Source organism: Microtus pennsylvanicus, chromosome 13 (genome assembly GCF_037038515.1).
Source record: "Microtus pennsylvanicus isolate mMicPen1 chromosome 13, mMicPen1.hap1, whole genome shotgun sequence".
Lineage (NCBI taxonomy): Eukaryota > Metazoa > Chordata > Mammalia > Rodentia > Cricetidae > Microtus > Microtus pennsylvanicus.
Window position 1 is genome coordinate 58,346,790 of NC_134591.1, and position 27,131 is coordinate 58,373,920.

Below are 27,131 nucleotides of genomic sequence, written 5' to 3' on the forward strand. Positions count from 1 at the left end.
AGAGCACTTCCTTGCCCAGTGGCTTTTGCCACAAAGAAAGTAAACTCCATGTGGAGTTTCTTTGATGCCCATCATCTTTGAAGTAGATTGGTGCTGCCAGGAGCAAATCTTTATGAGTTTGAGGCCAGCCTGGTGTACAGAATGAGTTCCAGGACAGACAGAGGAAGAAAGAAGAAAAGAAGGAAAGAAGGAAGGAAGGAAGGAAGGAAGGAAAGAAGAAAAGAAGGAAAGAAGGAAGGAAGGAAGGAAGGAAAGAAGAAAAGAAGGAAAGAAAGAAAGAAGGAAGGCAGATAGACAAAATAGAGCACACTGCACCAGTGATTCCATTTATAGGAAGATAAAACCAATAGATCAACAGATAAAACCAATCTATACCAACAGGTCAGAAGAGCAGTTTCTTTTGGAGTTATATGTTTGTAGGTAACTCAGGGTTTCACATAACAGGCATTATGCCAATAAGCTACAGCCTTGGCTCTGGGAGTTACCTATTTGGAGTGGGGAGAGAAAGCCTGGTAGAATCTGGAAATGTTCTAAGTCGCTCTGGTGGTGCTACCTGGGATTACACACACTATATAAGAAAGTCATTGAGTTGCATATTTGACATGTCTGGTTTATTGGTTTCTATTCACTGGTGGGAATGGAACCCAGGGCCCTGCATACACTAGGCAAGTGCTCTACCATTCAGCTACATCTCAGACCTTAGTTTTGTTTTGTTTTTGAGACAGGGGCTCACTGTATAGCTTTGGTTGGCCTGGAGCTCACTATGTAGATCAGGTGGCCTGACAACTCATAGCCATTGGCCTGCTTCAGACTCCTGAGTGCTGGGATTAAAATATGAACTACCACACCCAGATAAATCCTTGGTTTTCCTTTTCTATCTTTCCTTTTTTTTCTTTTTTTGAGACAAGGTCTTGCTATATGTGGCCTAGACTGACTTGGAATTCTCCTGCCTTATTTTACCCACAAGTAATGGTGTGTACCACCATATCCGGCTGAAAGCTGTGCCCATTATCATAAACCATGTAATTTAGGTTTTAATAAAAGTATGAAAAACAAATCATGACCTTACCTTTGATGAGGTACAAGTACATTGTTAATTCCTCCAAGCTTTGCATTTATCTTCAGGCAAAGGTTGGAAAGGGTTTGGGGCGAGGTCTTGACAACATTTTTGACCTGGACACATTGTGTGGCCATACCTAAAAGGGTATCTCCAACTCGTTTCACTTCCGCTATAAAATAAGTCAATAAATTAGTTCCCTTTAAAATGCTTAATCACCTAATATGAGTAAAGGAAAAAGTCTTAAACATTAACTTTCACCAACCACAGAGTGCCAGCACTTTTATCTGCTACACCCACTGAGCAGCCTCCTCTTTCCTGACTTGCTGCAGCTCTGGAAGCCAGCCCACTTCCTTTATTCTTCAGGTGCTGCCTGCCACCACATGCTTGGTCCCTTGAGGTTTCTTCTCAGAACTAGTCTGGTAAAGGAATTAATCTCCTGGCTCCTCCCTCCTCAGAGCACACACCAGCCTTTTGAATTTTACTTTCTTTGTTTTTCAAAACATAAGCAATAAATAGGAGGTTACAAAAGAAGAAGATAGAGGGTTGGAGGTGTTTGACAAAAGCTTAAGGGCTGGTCTGCAGTCTTTACTTGGGGGTAACCAAGAGAAGAACCTGAGTCCCTCTTCTAACAGCAGATATAAATTAAGTACATCCTATTCTAGAAGCAGCAGCCCCCCCCCACGTCTATTCTCCCCACTCTGATATTCTGCTTTTCACTAGAATATTCTACTTCTTCAAGTTCCCTGCACTATGGAAGGCCTACACAGCATTTCCTGCCCCTATGTCTAGTCACCTGTCCCAATAGGCTGGGTGAGGCATCATGGCTGGTTGTATGCAGATGTAGAGAGAAAAGCATGGTGGCAGCAACCTTGTAAACAGTGTCTGCTCTACCAAGTTGGGTCTTGGAGTGAGGATGATGTGGCTATATGTAGCAGAGGCCACTGTCTATCGTGAATAGACACAAAAGAAGAACAGGGAATAAATCTTGGCCTGGATAGAGTACTTCCCTACCATGTACGAAGCCCTGGGTTCAATCCCCAGCACCACATAAATCAGGTGTAGAGGTTCATTCCCAGAATCCGAGTATTGGGAGGTGGAGGTAGAATTCAAAGTTAAAGGTCATTCTCTACCACAGAATGAGTTCAAGACCAGCCTGACTGACACGAGATCTTGTCTCAACAAGAAAGAGAGAAAAGGCAGAAATGGGGGGGGGGGGCAAAGGGGAGGAAAATAGAAAGTGCTGTCGTGCCATTTTCCCCCAAGCAAAGCACTCTAGAACTGAGCTGTCTGTCCCCTCCACACACTCTGGCAGTCTCTGCGGCTTAGACCACAGAGAATGGAGAGTTGGGACTGAGGCATCACCTAGCTTATCCTGTCAAACCTAGGACTTGAAATCATCCCTCATTCAACATTAAAAAGGTTCATACCATATACTGGTGTCTTTCCAGGCAAGATAACCACTATTAGCTGCAGGCCCACATATGTCATTTTCAGATGTTTAAACATGGGCTCCACACTGTCTGCACCTTGTGCATACTTGCAGAAACATGGCTGACCCTGGATGGGCATCCCTGCATCCTTGGAGATTTTACGAAGCTGGTCAGTGAAACTCCTGTTAAGACAGAACCAGTGGCACAGTGCTTTCATTTTCATACGTAAGCAAACAAACAAAAGCTCTTTCAGCAGTTGCCAAAAATAGACTGGCAGTTGTGCCACTGCAATTGTAACAGAACAATCTGCATTAGTAAACTACCAAATCATCAATTTGAATTTTTATTACTATTTCTTGTGGTATGGGAAATTAAACCCAGGGCCTTAAATCTGCTAAGCAAGCATTCTATCATTAAGCTTTATCTCCAAACTCCATTTTGAATTTCTAAAATAATTTGGTTCAATTGAGATTCAGGGACTAGAATAGCATTTATATTCAAAATATTTTTTAAAAATCAAGTAGGTGGTTCAAAACTGAAAAAAAAAGACATAGTTTTAGGTAACATAATTTGATAAGGCTAGTAAAGGAAGAGGAGGTGAGCTTGTATTCAGCTGGGAACACATGAATATGCCATCCTCGAGTCCATAAGGTTAGAATTAGAAACAATTTGTAACAGGTTTGGTTCAAGAAATCAACATTATTTTTTTTCATTTTAAAGTTTTAAAATTTGAACTTAAGACGTTAATTCAATCTGTGCATAAATCAGGGTCTTGTGATTTAGCCCTAGCTGGCCTGAAATTTGCTGTGTAGATCAGGTTGGCCCTAACCTGACAGAGTTCCAACCTGCCTCTGCCTCCCCAGTGCTGGGATTAAAGGTGTGTGCCACCATACCTAGCCTCAACATAACTGATTTTGTGTATTTGCCAACATCTTGTAGGATTCCTTTTTTCTTTCCACCCCAGTTCTGCTTTCTTGATTTTTCTTTCCCCTTCTCTTGGACTTCCTTACACAGAAGCTGTATCTCTAAGAGGTGACATGATGCTCTTAGACAGCTTTCCTACAGTAAACAAGCTCACTACTAAGTTATAATTGCCAGAAACAGACTAATTTTTATTTTTACCTAAAAGATGTACACCAATGGAAACTCCTAAGAACTGAAGAATTTCCCTAAATAGCATTGCTTCAGCCTTGTTACTCACAAATTCCTATTCTAAGTATGTAGAAGCTGAATTGGATTCTCAGAGAACCCTCAGATTTACAATAGAGCACAGGGTCTCTTCTGCAGAGTCAGACGGCATTATTATGGGCATCAAGGGTCAGTGCCAGTGTGCCCAGCACATTCACATAAAGATGGTATTTTGTATCTAGAAGGAGCATTACTGAGCTGAAAATGGGATACTCACTTTAGTAAATCTTCCCTACATTGTTTCTGAGGCGCAAAACAAGCCACTGCCCAAACTTTAATTTCAATGCCAGCATAAAACTGCTTTCCTCGCATGTCCCAGACACCCTGGTTGGGTGTGGCTACTGTTTTATTCTTTAAAAAAAAACAAAAAAGAAACAAAAGAAAAGAGAAAAGATATTACAATCTAAGACCATTTTTGTGGTGAAGAGGGAACAAACAAAACTTTATTTGGTACAGTCAGAAGACAGAAGGTAATAATGAGCACAACTGCAGGTAAATTCAAAGGTGCAGCTTTTTTTTTTTTTTTTAATAAATTGGAGTGGTGTGGAAACAGCTTACCCGGCCTCCATACTGCAGCATTGGAGCTGGAAGCACCCTGCCTGTGAGCTCCGTCATCTCATTGTGGACAACAATCCCAAATTCCTTCAGGTATGGGTCAGGTCCACCCACCATGCTATTGCTCTTCACCTAAGGAATGTGAAAGCCTGCATATAAAACCAAACAGGAACTATGTTCCCTTGGGATTGTTTATTCTTTTGCTTTTTATCTCACAGCAGGCTAATCTGAAGGCCATGCCTTACTGACCAGTCTACTGATTTCTTCCTGTCTGTCAGGAGCAGATCTCGCTGTGGCTTTGATCATTGTGGATGTCTGATTGTCTGTGAGCTTCTTTATACACCTCTGTCCTGCCACTATATTACAGACCTGCAGGGAGACAAAGAGAAGCTAGGTTTTGTTGAAATGGGCTTCTATACATGAAGTCTTTGTCTATTCCAGGGGAAAAGGGGAGTTATATTAGAAAGTTCTATGCACAAAATACTTCAAAAAGACTAAATTTTACCAGTAGTTTAGAAGACTATGTGTTTGCTTTCAAGACATGATTTCTCTATGTAGCCCTGGCTGTCCTGGACCTCACTTTGTAGACCAGGCTGGCCCCATACTTACAGAGATCCATCTGCCTCTGCCTCCCCAGTGGTGGAATTAAAGGAATGAACACTTCTTTTTAAAAGAAAAATTAATTCAAGATATTGGCAAAAGGAAATTCCAGTCGACTTACCTCAAGTGGCAAGTATGTATGCTTTTGCTCTTGTCCCACTTGAAGGCATGGAAGATGGGGGTATTTCAGTTGCAGACTATACTTCTGCTTAAAATACTGAGCTACTGTACATTCCATAGCTTGACCATTTTCTAGCTGCAAAGGAAAGCTAGAGAAAAGAAAGTTTATGTAGAGCTTTTACTTTTTTTTTTAACAAGTAAAAACTACTAACATTTTCTATGTTGATTAGTCACTTAAGAAACAAAGGTCAGGCTGGGCAGTGGTGGCGCACACCTTTAATCCTAGTACTCCAGAGGCAGTGGCAGGCAGATCTCTGTGCATTCAAGGCCAGCCTGGGCTACAGACTGAGCTCCAGGACTGGCTCCATAGCCACTGGGAAACCTTGTCTCAGGAAGAAAGAGAGAGAGAAAAGAAGAAAGAAAGAAGCAAAGGTCAAGGGCGGAGGATGTGGCTCAGTGGGTAGAAAGTTTATCTAGCAAGAACAAAGCCCTGTGTCCGATATCCAGCACTACATAAACCACATAAATAGGCATGGTGATGCATGCTTATAATTCTAGCATTTCGGAAATGAGGCAGGAGAAACAGGAGAAAGACTGAGAGCATGTACACACATGCATATAAGTAAATTAATTGTGAAAAAATGAACAAGGGTTAGGGCTAGGGATACAGTACAGTGATTAGGTATATGTGCAGAATGCATAAAGCCTTTATTTCAATCCCCAGCACCACCATCACCAGAAAACGTTTTATTACTTTCATTCAAGTCATTTTAGTATTGTATTAGAACAATTCCAAAAAAATTAATACAAAATTTAATATTTTTTTTCACAAAAGATCAGGCACAGTGAGTCACACCTGAAACCCTAGTACTCAAGAGGGTTGAGGCAGGAGAACCACTTCAAGTCTGAGGCCAGACTGGATGTAATTATGATCACCATGTACATGACTGGTGCCTCAGAGGTCAGTAGAGGGCCACTGATCCCTTGGAACTGAAGTTAGGGACAGCTGTGAGCTACCATGCTTGAAACTGTACCTATATCTTCTGCAAGAATAACAAGTTCTAACCACTGAGTTCTCTCTACAGCCCATCTTGCTGGCTACAGAGACACGTAAATTTAAATAAGCACTTGGGGTCATCTACAAACTGTTATTTGCTTAAGACAATGTTTTTTTTCCTAAATAAACAGAGTATAGTTATTAGGGCCACATTTTAAGATTTCCCAAGTTTTCTGATTCCTAAGACAGGACAAATTATGTGATTTGGAAGTGACAAGACTAAATACACAGATTGGGGAGATGGATTAGGAGGTTAAACTCTCACTTTGCAAGCCAAATATCCTGAGTTCAACCCTGGGATCGTACAGTAGAAAGACAGAATCAGCTCTTAAAAATTTTCCTCTAACCTCCACACATATATTGCAGCACACTGATGTGTGCAAGCACACACACACACACGTGCACACATGCACACTCTCACACACAGGGGAGGGGAGAACACCATGGACACAAAGTTATAGCAGCAAAAAAAGAACTCCTAAGTAACCAAAATAATGTAAGATTTAACAATATTGGGGCTGAGAGATGGCTCAGGAGTTAAGAGCACTGACTGTTCTTCCAGAGGTCCTGAGTTCAATTCCCAGCAACCACATGGTGGCTCACAACCATCTGTAATAAGATCTGGTGCCCACTTCTAGCCTTCAGGGATACATGCAGGTGGATGCCGTATACATACTTAATAAATAAACCTAAAAAGTATTTAACAATATTTACTTAGCAAGAGCCAATATCTTTTTCATGTCAGACACAAATTTAGTGATCCTGATTAGAACAATGAATCTGTCATATAGTAATTTTATAGGCATTTCTAAATCCATTCTCACTTAGGCACAGCACTCAATAGACTACAAGTTGTTTGGTTAGAAAAGTAAGATCGAGTAAGTGGAAAGGAACACGCTACTGGAGTCAGGACACACAGGAATAGCTGGGAGTAACAACGCACTATAAAGGAAAGGAAAGACAACTACACAAATCTGCAAAGAAGTATCTGTCGTCCCACAGCAGCCTGTATGATAGCTAGACCCTAGCAGAGTTATCAAGTACTGAGGATTATAATAATGACAACTGCATTCTTTTCAAAATTCTTAGTTTTGTTTGTATGTAGCATATGTATACACTTGAGTGTGCATGTGTACATGTGTGTGTACACGGATGCCAGGAGTCAACATCAGGTATCTTCTATCACTATCGACTGACTTTTGTGAGACAGAGTCTCTCACTGAACCTCAAGTGCACCTTCTGGCTGGGCTGGCTGACCAGCAAGTTCTGGAGCTCTCCCCGTCACTCTCCACTGGCACTAAGATGACAGATGTTCACCTCCAGGCCTTACTTTTATGTCAGTAATGGGGAGCCAAAGTCAGGTGCTCACACCTATACAGCAGGCATTGTATGAATTAACTTCTTCTTGTATTCCTAAATACAAGTTGATCTATGTTTAATATACTTGGTTCAAAAGGTAAGATGAACAACTATTCAACAAATATCTAAATATTTTTTTAGAGCTTTTGTGGTAAGTGAAGATTCTTGTGATCCCCAAACCACACTACTGTGTATGGACGGTCTTTGCCAGTGACACTCTGTAACTTCCTCAGGTATCAAATTGCTACCATATTCCATTGTTAACTTGGGTTTCTTTTGTTGTTTTCTTTCATTTTGTGATTTATCAGGTTTTGAGACCTAAAGGGTCTCCTGGGGTAGCTCAAGTTGGCCTCAAACTCAATCCTCCTGTCTCAGTCTCCTAAGTACTGAGATTACAGATATAAACCATCCTTCGTGACTACTATACTATTTTAGATGTGATTGACATACGTTTGATGACTGGCTGGCCGTCTTGTCACATTGCAAACTCGGTATTTTCGTTTCATCTGTCCACAGTGAGTCACCTCAACTTTGAGACCTAAAGAGTATTTTTTTCTTTTTTTAATTACTTTATAAATATACCAATCAAAATTTCCACTTCCTCCCCTCTTCCCACTTCCCTCCTGCTCCCCCACTCACTTTTTCCCTCCCCCTCCAGTCCTAAAAGAGGGCAGGGTACCCTGCCCTGTGGGAAGTCCAAGGCCTTCCCCACTTCACCCAAGCTTAGGAAGGTATGCATCCAAACAGACTAGGATCCCAAAAAGCCAATACATGCAGTAGAGACAAATCCCAGTGCCATTATCATTGGCTTCTCAGTCTGCCCCAATTGTCAGCCACATTCAGAGGGTCCAAGTTTGATCCCATGCTTGTTTAGTCCCAGTTTTTTAAAAAAAGATAAGAGTACCAATTTTAATTAAAATCACAGTAACAAAACCAAATTCAAGGCCGGGCGGTGGTGGCGCACGCCTTTAATCCCAGCAATTGGGAGGCAGAGACAGGCGGATCTCTGTGAGTTTGAGACCAGCCTGGTCTACAAGAGCTAGTTCCAGGACAGGCTCCAAAACCACAGAGAAACCCTGTCTCGAAAAAAAAAAAAAAACAAAATTCAAATGTTGTCTTCAAAAAGTCAAGGAATGGCCAGGCATGGTGGGACACATCTTTAATCTCAGCACTCAGGAGGCAAAGGCAGGCAGATGTCTGTGAGACAGAGGCCAATTTGGTCTATATAGTGAGTTCCAGGACAGCCAGAACTACAAAGTAAGATTCTGTTTCAAAAACGCAAACAAAAAGTCAAGGAGTGCATTACTTGGAAAGAATTCTCATACTCTCCTTACCTAATGCAGAGAACAAAGCTTTCTCCACATACACACAGGAAGTCAATAACTTAATACAGGACAAAAGCTACAAGAATGTGGAGACAGATTCATCATATAAAGGCAAAAAGATTCATGATACTCAACCCATTTTTGTTTTTGAGACAGATAGCTCTACATAGTTCAGATGAGTCTTGAAGTTGTGATATTTCTGCCACAGCCTCCTAACTGTTGAGATCACATGCATGCAATGCCAAGCCTAGTTACATAAATGAATTTATTAGTTCATTCAACAAGTTTTTATAAGCATCAACATGTTCTGGTGTTTATTTTCAAGTCTAAGTGTATACTGAGACTCTGTGGTCCCACTGCTAAGATTATTTGGCTAGCAAGGGAAGCCAGGTCTATCTGGCTCAAGCCCAGACACCTGCACTGTGTTGCACTCACTCCAAGATGACATTAACAGGAATACCTACCTCTAATTTCTTTGGTAAACTTGACACGCTGAGAGTCTGTTAGAGGTTTTGTCTGTTCATTGATGTTCTGAATGTCTAAAACCTCACACATGAACTCAATGATAGGCTGAGCCCGGTAAAAAGCAGTTGCAGATACTACAAACAGAGAAAGGATGCTTAGTATCAAGGCAAAGAAAAAGGTTCAAACCAATCAAACGGAAACCAAAATTAACAGACAGAGTTTCAACTCACCATCAATGTTGAGCATCATATTCCACATGGCAGGTCTCACAGACTGGTGAAAGCCGAACCAGACCTCGCGCCCACCCCCCAGAGGGTGGTAATAACCTTCAGGGGGTGAGAAAAAAGAACGGCCCACCGGAGTGTACCTGAAGAGAGAAGGGTTTGAATACTTCCTACAAAGCATTTTGAGGTCAGTTTGTGAATTGAAATCAAGTTTGAACTGTGACTTATGTTGAAAACTTTGCATGGCTAAATACAATCTGTCAAAAAGACTGACATTTGTGGGAAGGGTTCCAAAATAGGGTACTAACCTCATAGAGGGAAGATGCCTTGTAATAACGTCAAGTGCTTGTACTGAGTCATCTGGGACTTCATTCAGGTGCCCAGCTAAAGCTTCTAAGAGCAACTGAAGGCTCACAACTGACACCCATTGCACAGACACTTTGAAAGTTTGGTCTTTACCCTCACCTGGGAGGGTAACCTCCATGTCAACCTAGGGAAAAATACATACAGACAAACAGGTTTATAAAGGTTGTAGGAAAGACCCCAGGAATATCCCGTGTGGCATATGCATAATGGATACTTAATACTTTTTATAATTTTAGGCCATTGGAAACAAAGTAACTGTTCATAAATAAAGGAATAATTTAATAGAAAATATTATACAATGATAGTAGGTCAATGCTGTTACCACCAACATTAATGACCTAGTTTGATTCTGGGGCCCAATATGGTAAAAGGAGAGAACCAACCCTACAAGTTGTCCTCTAGCCACCACATGCACGCCACATCTGGAATCGGTTTACCATACATGCATGCATATACACAGCAAATAAATAAATACATGAAAATTTAAAATAAACAAATAAGGGAGATACTACAGTGCGGATAAACCTTGCAAACATTATTCTAAGTGAAATAAACCTGAGATGGAAGGACAAATATCGATGATTCTACTTACATGAGGTACTCAGAACAGTCATGCTTACAGAAACAAAAGGTAGAGGAGTGGTTACCAGAGCAATCGGCAGTGAGGACTATGGAACTACTGTGTAGCGGGTAGAAGGTTTCTGTTTTAGATAACAAAAGGATTCTAGAATAGACGGTGGTGACAGATGCACGACAATGTGAATGCTCTTAAAAGTGGAGTAGTTATGCATGCCTATAATCCCAGAACTCAGGAGGCTGATGCAGGAGGACCACGAATTCAAGCCAGGCTGAGATATAGCTCAAAAACATTTGTCTTGAATTAGAAAAAAAGAGTAAGTTGTATATAACTGTATATAAGTGGAAACAATACCTCGACATACTGTTTAATGAAAAAAATCACACCATGATATGCAAAAAATAAGCATGTACATAAACATATATGTAAAAAGGTAACACATAAAGTATCTAAAGTAACACATAATAATGTGGGGCTAACAAGGAAAATGGAATTGGAAGGTACAAACATGCAGGAAAGCCAAGAAGCCTCAGTTCTTGTGAAGTGTCTAATAAATGTAGAAAGAAGGTACATGTGTTCACATATTACTATAAATTTAATTTAAACCAATAAAAAAATGTGGTTCTAAGAGTTAAGTTCAGAGTCTCACGTATGCGAGGCAAGTGCCACACTACTGAGCTACCTTTTAGAGTTATAGTTTATGTGTATGGGTGTTTTCCTGTGTACATGTATGTAGCACACGCATGCCTGGTGCCCAAAGAACTAGGAAGAAGGTTCTGGGTTTCCTGGAACTGGAATTATAGATGATTATGAGCCACCACATAGGTGCTTGGAATTGAACCTGGTTCTCACAAGAGCAGCAAGTGTTCTTAACTACCAAGTCATCTCTCCAACCCTACCTTTTTAAATTTAAAAATACTTTTAAATGTCAATTTTTAGAGTATTTATTTCTTTGTCTATTTATTAATATAAATGCAGGTTCCTATGGAGGCCAAAAAAGAAAGATAGACTTTCTGCAGCTGAATTACAGGCATCTGTGCTGCCTGTTAGTCCTGGAAACCAACCTTAGTTCTTAGAAATAGCAGCAAATGCTCTTAACTGCTTAATAAAAATGTTTTGTTATATCTATTTATTTACTCATTCATTTATGTGTATATGCATGTACATTTAGGGGTTAGTATGTGGTATGGCACATGTGTGGAGGTCAGAGAACAACCTGTGGAAGTCAGTTCTCTCCTTCCACCCTATGGTCCCAGGAATTGAATCCAAGTTGTCCAGCTTGGATTATACCCAGCAAGCCATTTCAGTACCCCTAATTTTAGAATACTAGGGGTTTACAATACCCTATAACTCTACCTCCAGGAAATCCTTCTTCTGACCTTGTGGCCACCACATGTACACAAACTCACTCACAATCTTGTGCATAAATGTAATAAAAATATTTTATATATATATACATGTGTTTTTTGAAACAGAGTTTTTCTGTGTAACAACCCTGGTTTTCCTGAAACTCATTTTGTAGACTGGCCTCGAACTCACAGAGATCCACCTGCCTCTACCTCCCAAGTGCTGGGATTAAAGGCATGTGCCACCACTGCCTGACAAAACATATAATTAAAAAAAATACTTCCTTTTCCTCTTTGTTTTTAGTTTGTTTGTTTTTAATTAAGGGTCTCACTATGTATCCTGGCTGACCTGGATCTTTCTAGGTAGACCACACTGGCTTGGAACTCACGGATCTATACCTGCCTTTCTCTCCTGAGTGCTGGGATTAAAGATGTGTACTACCATACTTGGCACTGTTTTTACTATTAAAATAGATGTTTAAGAAAATGCTGTGGCCGGGCATGGTGGCACATGTCTTTAATCTCAGTATTCAGGTGGCAGAAGTAGGCAGATTTCTGTGAGTTTGAGACCAGCTATAGAGTGAGTTCCAGGACGACCAAAGATACATAAAGAAACCCTGTCTCCAAAAATAAAAAAAGAAAAGAAAGAAAGAAGGAAAGAAGGAAAGAAAAGGAAGAGAGAGAGAGAAAAAAGGAAAGTATTGTGGTATCATTTTCATAAATGAAGTAATAAAAATCCCACTGTTGTATTACGTATAGTGTGAAAATGCAGACTATCTGTAGAGATGACAGAATCAGTGTGCCCCAGTGCTCCTCTCAGCTTTCATTTTCAGCTGGCTAAGAGGCAATCATTGTGGGAAGTGCAATCAATCAGCATCACAATGAAAGACAACTCTGAGAACTGAAGTGAAGGAGGCTGTGAGCACAGTTCAGCAGGTGCACAGCCCTGAGTTCAAGCCCCATAGTAAGGAAAGGGAGAGCAGGAGAGGAAGGTGTTGGCAAATGGCTCAGTAAGAAAAGGTGCTTGCCAACAAGCCTGACATGAAGGATGAAGACAACCAACTCACACGCACTGTGGCTTGCGTATGCCTCCCCACAATCAATAATCAAACAAATAAAAGAACTGAAGAGTGACCAGAAAGGAGAGTATTGGGTCATCTGGAGTAGGTACTAAAACCCAGAGTTCCTTGCTGTTAACACTTACCCTATCACGTCCAATTGGCAGTGGATGTGCTGTGTACATGTTTCTTTTGCCATCATAACCAGGCTGCCGATCCCCAAATATCTGCATCTTGAAGTGTCGTACCATAGTGTCTACCACCTCCCTTAACAGTAATGGAGACAGTGGCAGTTAGCTTTGAGAAGTGATCAACAGAAAGCAACGTCAACTTGTCATCATGCTTTCATCCAAACTCTGTGTGGGGCCACTAGAAAAAAGTCAAAGCCACAAAGCTGACTCAAACAATGAAAAAAATTAACTTATCTGTAGTCCCAACACTGGGAAGGTGAAAGCAGGAGATTCAGGAGTTCAAATGGCTAAATATTGTATTTGAGACCAGCATAGACTACATGAGACCCAGCCTCAAAAAATAAAATAAAAAAAAAAAGGTGGAGCAATGAGAGGCTCAGCAGATAAAGGTGCTTGCTGCCAGCCTCAGGACCCACATAATAGAAAAAAATGCACAAATAAATTAACTAGCACTTTACAAGAATAATAAGTTTCAGACATCTAAGTTTTGCAAGGATGTTTAACCATTAAATGATGTTTCTTACAAAATCAGAATTCTTATCAAGAAATGGTTTTTGAGGGCTGAAGATATAGCTTAGTGATTAAGAGCACTGGTTACTCTTCCAGAGGACTCAGGTTCAATTCCCAGCCCCACATAGCAGCTCACACCTGTCTGTATCTCCAGTTTCAGGGGATCCAACAACTTCATATAGACACACATGTAGGCAAAACATGGATGTACATGAAATAAAAATAAGTTCTTTTTTAAAAAAGAAATGGTTGTCGAAAAAAGAAAAGAACTCAGAAATGTGTGCATCAATATATCTAAGATGCATGGTATTCAAGCGAGTAGGATCAATCCCCTTTTCTAATGTTATTGATTTAATACTCTGTATACTACTTTGTTTTATTCCAAAAAGTTTCTGGGTAGTATAGACAAAGAATGCTATAAAATATTCTCACTCTAAAAATATTGCTGGTCTAGTTTCTGTTAGACAGAGATATTTTCTGTCAGTCAGTGCCTGGCTCTACTTAAGTAGTCTTACATATACTATGACTTACTCTATGCAGTTCCTAAAACAAATGCAACAGCAAGGAAATATATAAGACAAAGGCATATCTGAGTATGCAGTGTTGTGAATGCTAAAGTCAGTGAAAGTTGGGTGCTTTGTGTTGCCACCTTTAAAAAGGTGTGTGTGTGTGTGTGTGTGTGTGTGTGTGTGTGTGTGTGTGTGTGTAAAATACCTAAGGCGGCCAGAAGAGGGTGCTGGATTGTCTGGAATTGGAACTACAGATGTGGCTGCTGGGAACCAAATTCCTGTCCTCTCCAAAAGCAAAAGGCATTCTTGACTATCTCTCTAGCCCCTATCTTACCAAACTTAATGAGCTCCTTGTTTGTGAGCTGTATTCTAACCCAACAATGCTCACGACTCTCAAATGCCTATCTCCAATACACATCTCTCCTGAATCCAATTTCACATATTCTATACATCTAATAAACATCATAACCATAAACTTAGCATGTCTAGCAAATTCTGGGGCCAAAGAGGTGACTAAGCAGTGAAGAGTAGTTAAGGTTTGGTTCCCAGTACACATGTCAGGAAGCTCATAACTGCCTGTGCCTCTAGCATCATAGGAATCTGACACCTTTTTCTGGTCTTCATGGATAAACACACACACACACACATTTAAAACACATGTCCTCACTTAGAAGGTTAAGGCTGGAAGATCTGAATTCAAGGACACTGTAAATTAATGCTAGTCTGGGCTAGATATTAAGACCCCATCTCAAAAGAACAAACAAATACTGAGTGTGGGGTACATGCCTGCAATTACAGTACTTGGGAGGTAGAGACAACAGTATCAGGAATTCAAAGCCTGGGCTATAAGAGACCCTATCTCAAAACAAACAAACAAACAAACAAACAAACAAGTTAATACAGAATATAATGTTTGTTGGACAGATTAAAAGTAGCTATTATTAGCAGGTCTATTATGATTGATCTCAGTTATACCCTACCTTACACAACACTGAACTGTACCAGAAAGCCAAATTATTGGAGTATAAAAAAGAAAGGATAAACCAAAACCAAAACACTCCCCCTAAGGATCACCAAATAGCTTACTTGGCAGGAGAAGCACTGTTAGCAAAGCAAGAATCTTAGTATAGGAGGCACTGAGAGATGACCACATGGAAGCAGGAGGCAGGGAAGTGAGTGTATGTGCACTTTTTTTGTTGTTGTTGTTTTTTTTTTTTTTGGTTTTTCGAGACAGGGTTTCTCTGTGGTTTTGGAACCTGTCCTGGAACTAGCTCTTTTTTTTTTTTTTTTGTTTTTTTTGTTTTTTTTGTTTTTTTTCGAGACAGGGTTTCTCTGTGGCTTTGGAGCCTGTCCTGGAACTAGCTCTGTAGACCAGGCTGGTCTCGAACTCACAGAGATCCGCCTGCCTCTGCCTCCCGAGTGCTGGGATTAAAGGCGTGCGCCACCACCGCCCGGCAGGAACTAGCTCTTGTAGACCAGGCTGGTCTCCAACTCACAGAGATCCTCCTGCCTCTGCCTCCCAAGTGCTGGGATTAAAGGCATGCGCCACCACCGCCGGGCCTTCTTCTTTTTTAATGAATACTCTAAGACAATTCTTACATCATTACACTTTCATGTAAGAAGTGATAAAATCTGGATCTCCAGATAGTTCTAGTTCCCATATACTACTAACTAATGTCTTCATTTCTAGTTATAAACTTCTGTGAACTTGGATTGATGATGACCAATGACATATTCACTTTATCAAATAACATGTATTTATTGATAGAGCAATAATATATACAGCTGAGTTGCCACAAAACCCAAAGAAGATCCCATATACACTTATTACTAGGGTAAAATAATGCCTACTTCTGAGAGACTGATAAACTTTGTGAATTGTATGTACTTAGATATACAGACATCTACTCTTTCTAATCCTTACCTGTTGACTCTACGAGGCCGTTTTTCTGGTTTAATATCCACATCATAGTGATACACATCTATTTTAGGGATCTGAACCTGAAAATGATTGGCTAACAGTCGAATTGGCTTCCCAACAGTTCCAAGGCCAGGACGCCGAGGTGGCTGGAAAAGGCTGGCTGGAGGTCCTAAAGAGAGTGAAAGACATATATTGCATTATTTGGCAATGAAGAGAATATTCTCCTCATCATAATGACAGTTACAATTATTGAGATCTTATTAATTGCTGAACATGTTCTGATACAAAAATCTGAGATCTGGCCGGGTGATGGTGGCGCACGCCTTTAATCTCAGCACTCGGGAGGCAGAGGCAGGCAGATCTCTGTGAGTTCGAGACCAGCCTGGTCTACAGAGCTAGTTCCAGGACAGGCTCCAAAACCACAGAGAAACCCTGTCTTGAAAAACCAAAAAAAACAAAAAAAAAAAAACCCTGAGATCTCTGGGGATGGAGAGATGGGTCAGAGGTTAAGAGCACCAGTAGCTTTTTCAGAGCACTTGGGTTCAGTTCCCAGCACACACGGCAGCTCACAACAGTTTGTAACCCTAGTTCCAGAGAATTCGATGTCCTCTTCAGGCCTTCATGGGCACCAGGCACACTTGTGGTACAAACCTGCTGGAAAAATACTCACACACATATTTTTTTTTAAATCAAGGTGTTAAATATACTAAACTTATCTAGATTTCTAGGTACTTAGAAATAGCCATGTTGGCCAGGCAGTGGTGGTTCACAGCTTTAATCCCAGCACTCAGGAGGTAGAGGGGGCCCTCAGGCAGATCTCTGTGAGCTCGAGGCCAGCCTGGTCTACAGAGCAAGTTCTAGGACAGGCTCCAAAAGCTACAGAGAAACCCTGTATCAGAAAGGAAAGAAAGAAAGAGAGAGAGAGAAAGAGAGAGAGAGAGAGAGGAAGAAAGAGGGAGGGAGGACCATGTTATTATTTTTAATATAAAGGACATGAAAGTTAGACAGTTATAATTAATTGATCTCATACAGAGGTTTACAAAATTATATACATTTAAAAATAACATGTAGCCAGGCCTGGTCACATGGTGGTACACACCTGTAATCCTAGCACCCAAGATGCTAAGGGAGGAAAATTAAGAGCTTAAAGGCAGAACCCTGTCTCAAAAAAATTAACAACAGTCCTGGTGATATGGCTCAGTAAATAAAAACTCTGCTGCCAAGCCTGACAACCTCATTTTGATGCCCAGGACCCATATAGTCAAAAGAAGGAACTGACTCTACTGGCAAGATGTGTTACACACACACACACAAACACACACACACTGAATGCATTAACATAATTAGGGAACTAGAGAGATAGTTTAGCCGTTTAGAGCACTGACTGCTCTTTTAAAGGACTTGAATTTGATTCCTAGAATTCACATGGTGGTGCACAACCATCTGTAACTCTAGTTCAAGGTGGTCTGATGCCCTCTTCTGGCCTCTTTGGGCACCAGGTATGCACATGGAGCACAGACATACATAGAGGCAAGACACTTATACAAATGAATTAATAAAATTAAAAAAAAATAATATTAATAAAAAATAAAGCCAGGAGCTAGGTGAGATGGTGCAACCTTTAATTCTGACACTTAGAAGAGAGAAGCAGAAGGATTTGTGTGAGTTCAAGGACAGCCTCGTCTACATAGTGAGCTCTAGGACAGAACTACACAGTGAGACTCCGTCTCAAGAAATAAATAAATAAAACAAAAAGCATTATGTATCTCAGTGGTAGAGCACTTGCCTAATCCTGGGTTTAAACAAAACAAAATAAAAAAAGCTAGAGATGTAACACAGTGATGGTATTGGTTAGTTTGTACAAGGCTCAGGTTCAATCCCTACTACCACTTAAATAAACAAAAGAAATAATCTCTAAACCCTAGGGCCATCAAGAGCCCTTGTAGTTGTAGAACAGCCATTAACTACCTACAAACAGCCCTACATTGTTATATGCCATACGAACAGCAGGAGATTAAACTGCAGTTTATCAAGTCACTTTTTTAAAGTATCAAACCAAAACAATACCAACTAAGATATAATTTCTAATCTATAATCTGCTATTCTTAGAACTGTGACAATTTAGCCAGGTGTGGGATACATACCTGTAATTCTAACACTCAAAAGACTGTCATTAAGGCTAGCCTGAGCTACAGAGTGAGTACCAGTCATACCTGGGCTCTAGAGTGGCCTCTCAAAAAAAAAAAAAATTTAAAACCAAAACAAGGACTGGAGATGACTCAGCAGTTAACAACACTGGCTGCTCTTCCAAAGGACCCAGATTCAATTACCAACATCTACATGGAAACTCACTTTGTCTGTAACTTCAGTTCCAAGGGATCTGACACCTTCACACAGACATACATACAGGCAAAACACCAATGCACATAAAATAAGAATAAATAAATCATTAAAAATGTCTACAAGAGGGCTGGAGAGATGGCTCAGTGGTTAAGAGCATTGCCTGCTCTTCCAAAGGTCCTGAGTTCAATTCCCAGCAACCACATGGTGGCTCACAACCATCCGTAATGGGGTCTGGTGCCCTCTTCTGGCCTGCAGGCATACACACAGACAGAACACTGTATACATAATAAATAAATAAATAAAACATTAAAAAAAATGTCTACAAGAGCTAGTTCCAGGACAGCTAGGGCTATTACACAGAGAAACCCTGTCTCAAAAAATCAAAATAAAAAAATGTTTAAACAAACAAACAAACAAGAACTTGATTGAAAACCAGAAGGTAGTGGCAGATGCCTTTAATCCCAAAATTCAGGAGACAGAGGCAGGAGGATCTCTGAGTTCAAGGTCAGCCTTGTCTATAGAGCAAGTTGTGTGAACATCTAGGGCTACACCTGTCTCAAAAACCAAAGAACCCAATTCATTTACTATGTACCTAATCTACATTATGTACTCAATATCAGGGCCCCAGCCCTCAAAATCAGTGGTCTAAAATAGTGACTCTTGACCTGAACATTAGGCAGGTATCTAGAGACATTGTAGTCTGCACAACCAGGAGTGCTACCAACACCCATGAGCAGGACTCATCCAGGTCAAAATACTAATAGTACTCAGTCAGAAGCTCTCCAATCACAACACACAAGATTACATGCCTATATGGGCTGGCTTTCTGAAGCCCATTTCATATAGTGGGCTGCATTGTTCAACCTTGATATGGGGCAGGAAGGCTTGGTCCTGCCTCAACTGAATGTGCCAGGCTTTGCTGACTCCCCATGGGGAGGCCTTACCCTTTCTGAGGTATGGATGGGTGGGAAGAGGAGGGAAAAGGGGGAGGAGGGGAGGGAGGGGAAACTGTGGTTGGTATGTAATAGGAATTAATTTTTTTTAAAAAAAAAACTACATGCCTATGTTCTCAGTATTCAGGAGGAAGAAGAAGCAGGAGCATTGCAAATTGGAGGCCCGTATATGCCACACAGAAGAGCCCATTTAAATTTTTTAAATATATACATATAAATATTTATATATCAATATATATACATGCACACACCCGCATGTGTGTGTACATGTGCATGTGTTAAATGTTACATGCCCGTGTGTGCATGCATGAAGGCCAGAGGTCAACATCAGGTATTCTCATCTATCAATCTCCACCTTATTTTTTAAAGATATATTTATTTTATTTTTTTATGTGTATAAGTATTTTGCCTGTATATATGTATGATTTACCACATGAGTGCCTGGTGCCTATGGACATCAGAGATGGGCATCAGACCCTCTGGAACTGGAGTTACAGATGGTTGTGAGTCACCATGTGGGTGCTGAAAAACCAAGCTGGGTCCTCTACAATAGCAACAAGTTTTTTTAACCAGAGAACCATCTCTCCAGCTCTCTCCACCTTACTTTCTGAGATAAGATCGCTCACTGAACCTAAAGCTTGTTGGTTAACCTTGACTGGACAGCCAACAGGAGTTCCAAAGTTCTGCCTGTTTCAGCACTGTCCCTTCAATTTCTGCCGAGTGCTTCTTACGTGGGTGCTGGGAATCCAAACTCAGGTCCTTGTGCTTGCACCGCCCACTAAGCCATCTCCCCAGCCCTACAGAAAATATTACCATATTTAATTCTCTTAAAAGTTATGGAGTGAATAAACAAAATAACTCATCACTTATTCAACTCATTTTACCACCTTTCCCCTTCCTCTCTGCCTGTCTTCCTTCTCCCTTTTGACTCCTATTCCCCATTTCAAAACAGAACATCTATTAACCTTCATCTGGAAAGGATTTTGTAGACACAGGCTGCAGATACTTATCTAACCAATCTCCCTCTAACGAGAATATCAAGTGGACATTGGCCTAAAAAATAAGTATCTTTTCCATTATGAATAGGAACTGAGCAAAGTAGGTTGTGGTTACAATGGAAAGTTACAAGTTCTCTTACTGAAGTAACATTTCACTGAAAACAAACACAATTCACTAAAAAGGAAAAGCTTTGAAATATTTGCCTGCTCTGTTCCAACATCACTTAAGGACACCACAGCAAATATCTTCATGAAATTTGTATTGATAAATCACTATACACTAATATAATAGGTAAAGTACTGAATATTTCTTCACATTATTCAATTTTTGTTCATTTTCTTCCTAAATTCAAAACTTCTAAATGTAACTCAGATGCAACTTCCTGAGAAAGATCCATCCCCTGTATACACAAAACCCTGTGCACTGGGTAGGACTTAGCTCAAGTATAAGAAATCACTTGTGGACCAGCAAGACGGCACAGCAAGTAAAGGCACCCGAACTTGAGTTTGATCCCTATAACCACATGGTGAAAAGAGTAACAGATTGATTCATGCACGCATGTGCACGCACATGTGTGCGTGCAGACACACACACACACACAATTTTAAAAAGGAGTAAGCTGTTCAATTATTTCATCTTCTATAGTAGACTCATAAATTCTCGTAAGAACTAGAGTTCCATTTTATGGTTCCCGCGATACCTAACTCTTCACCCAGCAAGTTGTATAGATTCGATAAATATGGATAAATAATTAGTTCCAGGTAAAAACAAAACAGAAATTTCAGCCCTAATATGCAAAATGTGGCAATTGTTTTTCAAAAAAGAAAAAGCACATAGCATATGAAAAATACTATTGTGATGCACAAAGATTTATTCTGAGTGTGATAAGGCAATTACCAATCAACCCAATTAAATCATATAGATACGTCAGCCTTGCAAAAGATACACTTAAGCAATCATCATAACATACAATTAGAAGCAATCTAATAAGAGGAATTTGGTAGCTGAAACTTTGATCAAATGAGTGGCCTATGAATCTGGATCAAGGCCTCCCATTTCTTCCCCAGATTTCACAGATTATTTCATTATCTATACTAAGGGATAGGCAGAGTTTCTGAAATAACAGAGATTCAACAGAAGGTTGGAAGTATGGCTCGTTGGTACAGGATGCCCCTACAGGTAGTACAAGATGATCCCCTGGCCTGATCCTTAGCATCAAAAAAATTAGAGTAAAATGTTTTATGTCTCTTTTTCTTTCTTTTTCTTTTTTTGAGGTTTATTTTATTTTATATGTGTGTGTTTCCAGCACAGGGCATCAGGTCCTCTTGGAACTAGAGTTAGAGATGATTGCTAGCTCCCATGTGAGTGCGGGGATTGAACGCAGGTCCTCTAAAGGAATGTTCTTCACCACTGAGCCATCTCTTTCCAGCCCCATGTCGCTGGTTTTGGGTTGTTTTGTGTTTTGTTTTGTTGGGGTTTCTTTTTTTTTTTTTTTTTGGTTTGTTTGTTTTGCTTTTTTGACAAGAGAAAGGTTATGTGAGCTACTCTAAAAATTTAATCCCCTTTCTTTGAATTAGGAAAACTAGTAAAACAATAAAGCATAGTGCCTAAGCCTCAGGAACTAAAATAGTTGGGTTCAGGTTTGGTTCTGGTCTTACCACTTCCTAGTTGTATGGTGTTGGGCCTACCTGCTAACTTTATATCTCAGCTTCCTCTTCTATAAAACAGGGGTATGTGGTAATATGTACATCTATCTCACAATACTGTAGTGAGGATACCTGGAGATGATGTCTATAAAAGGCTTAACATAGCATTTTGTAACAGCTATGCATCCAATAAGTGTTAACTATTATTTTTTTAATATTTATTTATTTATTATGTATACAATATTCTGTCTGTGTGTACGCCTGCAGGCCAGAAGAGGGCACCAGACCTCATTACATAGGGCACCAGACCTCATTACAGATGGTTGTGAGCCACCATGTGGTTGCTGGGAATTGAACTCAGGACCTTTGGAAGAGCAGGCAATGCTCTTAACCTCTGAGCCATCTCTCCAGCCCAAGTGTTAACTATTATAATGACAGCTGCATAAAGGTGATATAATGCCCACAGATATTCTGGTTTTATATTGGTGGCAACCCTACACCTTTTTGACAGTCAAAACAATTACATTTTCTGAAAACAAAGCATATTGAGTTAAATCATCCTCAAAGAAAGAGGGTGTTAAAGTAGGGAAGAGACATCCCACACTCTGGTCCTCACCTCCCCATGGAGCTTTGAGTCTTGATGTAGTCATTTACACTCTTTGATCCTCATCTTTTCATCTATAAAATGAGGACAGATACCTGCCTTGTCTACTTCCCAAAGGACCAAATGAACTAATAGGCTTTGGTTGGTTGGGTGGTTGGATTATAAGGTTCTTCATTCTTGTTTTTTGTTTTGATAGGGTCTTACTCGGTAGCCTAGGCTTTGGGCTCATAACAATCCCTCTACTTCAGCCTTCCAAGTGCTAGGTTTACAGTTAAAAGTCATCTGGTCTGGCTCAAATGAACTCATAATTATTAAGGTATTTTCTTTTTTAAAATTATTTTTAGGTGTGTGGATGCTTTTCCTGCATGTATGTCTGCTGTGGGATAATGTTTTGTATACTATAAAGATCTGTCACTCATATAGGTTTAATAAAACACTGATTGGCCAGTAGCCAGGCAAGAAATGGGGTGACCAGACGAGGAGAATTCTGGGAGAGGAAAGGCAGAGACACAGTCACAAGCCAGACACAGAGGAAGCAAGATGAGAATGCCTTACTGAGAAAAGGTATCAAGTCACTTGGCTAAACATAGATAAGAATTATGGGTTAACTTAAATTGTAATAGCTAACTAATAATAGGCCTGAGCTAATAGGCCAAACAATTTATAATTAATATAGGCCTCTGTGTTTATTTGGGACTGAACAGCCACAGGAGTGGCTGGGACAGAAACTTCCATCAACATATATCTGTGCTCCATATATATGCACTGCCCACGGAGGCTAGAAGGCAGCCTCAGGTCTCCTAGAACTAGAGTTTCAGTTTCAAGCCACTATATGGGTGCTGGGAACTGAACCCAGGTTCTCTGGAAGAGCAGCCAGTACTCTTAACCACGCAGTCATTTCCCCAGCCCATATAAAAGTATTTACAAATTATAAAGCACTACAAAGGGCTGCAAGACAGCAGCTCAGTGATAGGGCAGTGTCTATCATTCATGGGGCCTGGGCTCCATCCCAAGCACTACAAAAACCACAAAAAAAGCAAAACAACTTAAAAAAAAAACAAAAAAGAACCATGCAGAAGTTAAGGTTATAATCACTATAACCCAAATGAATGATAAAAGTCATCTACTTTTCTAAGTTACTGACAGGAGATGAACCCGGGTAGTGACAGAGAAGTAAGCAGGACTAAGGCCACCAGGGATTGTTCAGGTGCAGAAGATCCAACACAGCTGGGCGGTGGTGGCACATGCCTTTAATCCCAACACTCAGGAGGCAGAGACAGGAGAATCTCTGTGAGTTCAGGGACAGCTGGTCTACAGAGTGAGTTCCAGGACAGCCAGAGCTGTCACACAGAGAAACCCTATCTTGAAACCCCACCCCTCAAAAGATTCAACACACTAGACCTAGGCATGCTCTAATGGAAGTAAAAGTGCTTCTCCCGTTCTACAACAGCCTGGAAGCAACATCCCACAAGACCCATCCACTCCCTTTGTTCTGATTCCATGTTCAACAAGCAACTGTTATTACTTGTTACTAACTAGGTTTCCAAGGTAGTCAGATACCAAAACAAGAGTCTATACCTCAGACAGGAACATATTACTCAGCAGAGAAGATCTATGTAAAATCTTCACTTAATCATCGGTGTCTTTTAAATAAGATTAATGAATATTTGTTCCCTACAAATTGAGCAGTTCTAAGAAAACTGCTAGTCCTCAGACGGTAAAAAACTAAAATCAAACCAGAGGGTGCGTAGCTGGTGTCCTGGGCAGTTCCTTATTTCACCATGTTGATTCTTTTCATGACATCCAGCTTGTACACATAGTTACATAGTCTCTGTATCAGTAAGTAACTGCAACAGTTGCTTCAGTTGTAAGTTACTCATGGGAGGGAAGAGAAGAAACATTTGTTGGGCATCTGTATTAGTCGGCTCATTTCATTCTCACATCGGTCTTATAGCACATCTTAGCCTTGTTTTAAAGAAGAGGAAATTGAAGTACAATGGAATTAAGTTGTGTGAAAATGGAGGCAGGGGGTGGGGGCAATACAAGTATGAAATTACTATATTAGATTTGGGTGGAACTTTGGTAGTCCTAAGGTCATAAGCCTGCTTTTATCGAGGGAACACATCTGAAGTAGCTTAGCATACTATGTTGGGGTTTATCAAATATATAATTATAACTAACCAATGCGGCATTTTCTTTTGGACAGAGTCTATATAGGCCAAGCTGCCTTCCAACTCTTGCGATTCTTTTTTCCTCAGCCTTGCAAATGCTGAGATGGTAAGTATGCAACAATACAGCAGGCTCCGATCTGTTTATAGCCAGGGTCTCAAGTAGCCCAGGCTGACCTCAAACTCACTCAAACAAACCGAGGCTGTCCTTGAACTCCTGATCTTCCGCCTCCACCTCCCAACCGTTTGGAGTATAAGCATATGCCACCGTGCCCAGCTAAGCCAATTTATTTTTAAAAGGTCTATGAAATTTGAATATGCCGGCCCCTGAATTCCGTTTCAATTTCAAGCAGCAAATGAAGATAGGGTTTAATTACTCAGTTACGCAAACATGTTCCAAGTAAACAAACCTGCAGTTTCCAAATTCAAAAAAAATCTAATTTTCTATGTACTTAAAAAGCATACAACTAAGTCCACTATATAGACAAGGGTTGAATATGCAAATTAATTCCTCACTGCCCCTAAACCTTGTCCTACTTAGCCAAGTCATTAGCAACCTGTTGGGGCTTGTGACAGGAGCACCAGGCTGCAACCGCAGAGCATTCCTGAGAGTCTGAAAAGCTTCCTAGGATTGGGGCAGAGAGAGCGATAACCAGGGGCCACCCATACCCTCAAGGAATCACAGCTTCAAAAACACTTTCTCGCTGGATCCTCACAACCACTCCTAAGCCAGTTCAATGGTGTTGGAGAGTCCTGGCTGACAATTCCCCTGTCATCAGGGTGTAGTCCACAGCACTCTGGGACTGACAAACTGACAGACACCAAACTTCAGGGCCGTGGAAAAAGAACGGACATTTCCCGCTTTGGCTGTCAGGGACGGGGTGAAGGGGTCTCTCTTCGTCCTCTGAGAGGAAAAAAAGGGATTTGGCCCCACGCCAAGAACACCCTAGGTCGAAGGTAGGAGGCCTCCCAGGTTTGGGCCAGGCCTCCGCCTGCACCGGACACACGGTCCCTTTTGAGGCCCCGGCTGGCCTCACGGCGACCGCGAACAGCTCTGAGGTCGGGTCCGGTCCGCCCTCCCTCGGCCGACTCGGGGCAGCTCCTGAGCTCCCTCCCTCAGACCTCCTCCAGAGGGGTCTAGAAGAGACCCAGTGTCTTCAGCTGGGGCGCGGTCCCCGCCCCCCGGGGACGAGGGCATGGGGTCCCTTCCTTCCCGGGGCCTGGAAACCCGCATCCGGGTCCCCGCAAGCGGCGGCGGGGCAGCGACAGTCCCATCCGCCGCTCTGTCCGCCCTCCCGAGCCCCGGATCCCGGCCCCGGCCTGAGCGCGCTCCTCACCGGGTCCCAGCGCCTCCATGGCGGCGACGGGGGCCGCCTCGCTCTGGTCCCCGGCGCCTCCCGCTCCGGGCCCCGCCGCCGCCGCCGCCGCCGCCGTGTAACGCTTGCTCTCGGGAATATTGGCGCTGAGGCGGCGCCGCGAAGACGCGGGCGCTGGGCAGGGGGCGGCGGCGGCGCCCGGCCCCGGGAACCGGGACCCGGCTCTCTCAAGGCTCTTCCGGCCTCAGCGACAACAAAAACAATCCCCGCCGCCGCCGCCGCCAGCTGGAGCGGGAGCGGGAGGCGGCGCGCGCCCGCCAGGCGGGGGGGGGGGGGCGCCGAGCGCGCGCACCCGGGGTCCCGGCCGGCGAAGGGGGCGTGCGCGGCCCCGCAGCGCGTGAGGTCCAGCGAGCCGGCCGGGGGCAGGGGGCGGGGTGCGGCTGGGACGGGCGCGCGCCCTGAGGGCCGAGCCCAGAGGACGCGTCGAGCTCTCGCCGGCTCGCCCGCCGGCCGCTCCTCGGCCACTCCTCCTCTCAAAGCCGCTGGTTTCTAGTCCTTGCTGTCCCACAGGCAACTGTCCTCTGCGTCCTGAGACTCTCCTCCTCGGGCATCTCTCTCCCCTCCACAGATGGCCTCTTCCCTCTCACCCCTGGATACCTCAGGCACAGCCGCCCTTCATTCATTCCTTCACCCAACAGGGCACACACCGCCAGTCACCTTCCTTCCCTGTGCAGGGAAAGGGGTGAGGTTCTGGGTCCCAAGACTGGTCATCATGTCACCAAGCCTTTGCAGCGACCCACTCCAAGGCAGCATGTATCCCAGCAGATCCAAAATCCTTAAGGGTTCCAGTCAGGGCTTCCAGTTAACACCGGACCATGGGGAGTCTAGTCAACTGAATAGGGACAGCGCGGTCCATTAGTTTGAAAGGCACAACACCCTCGTTCTAGTTTGCTAGGACCACCATTGAGTACCACAGACTGCGTAGCTTAATATAATGGAAATGCATTTTCTCTCGGCGTTGGAGACTGAAATCCTAATAAGATCAAGGCACGGATACTCAGGTTCTTCTGAGATTTTTCTCCTTTGGTTGTAGATGTTTGTCTTCCTGTGTGATCACATGGCATTCCCTTGGTAGCTCCTATTTTTAGATTTATTTTTGTTTTATGTGTATAGGTGTTTTGCCTGCATATATATATTTGTTCCTTGGGAGGCCAGAAGACCGCATCGGATCCCATGGAACC

The 27,131-nt window shown here is 42.1% G+C and overlaps 1 protein-coding gene across 2 annotated transcripts in view; it reads right to left on the reverse strand.

Annotated features, from left to right (window-relative positions):
* The window catches only part of LOC142833374 (protein argonaute-4), a 42,527-nt gene extending 16,395 nt beyond the window's left edge, over nt 1-26,132 (reverse strand). Inside the window, exons 1-13 of one of the 2 annotated variants that reach the window (XM_075944686.1) lie at nt 25,912-26,132; nt 15,865-16,030; nt 12,877-12,997; nt 9,692-9,873; nt 9,390-9,526; nt 9,159-9,293; nt 7,820-7,907; nt 4,955-5,102; nt 4,483-4,602; nt 4,237-4,365; nt 3,896-4,029; nt 2,488-2,672; nt 1,070-1,229 (exon numbers count right to left, since the gene is read on the reverse strand). In XM_075944686.1, the coding sequence (XP_075800801.1) occupies nt 1,070-1,229; nt 2,488-2,672; nt 3,896-4,029; nt 4,237-4,365; nt 4,483-4,602; nt 4,955-5,102; nt 7,820-7,907; nt 9,159-9,293; nt 9,390-9,526; nt 9,692-9,873; nt 12,877-12,997; nt 15,865-16,030; nt 25,912-25,930 (1,724 nt within the window). In that variant the 5' untranslated portion in view covers nt 25,931-26,132. The remainder of the gene's footprint in view (nt 1-1,069; nt 1,230-2,487; nt 2,673-3,895; nt 4,030-4,236; nt 4,366-4,482; nt 4,603-4,954; nt 5,103-7,819; nt 7,908-9,158; nt 9,294-9,389; nt 9,527-9,691; nt 9,874-12,876; nt 12,998-15,864; nt 16,031-25,911) is intronic. The other variant, XM_075944685.1, reaches the window with a different exon arrangement.
* Between the last annotated feature and the right edge of the window lie 999 nt (nt 26,133-27,131).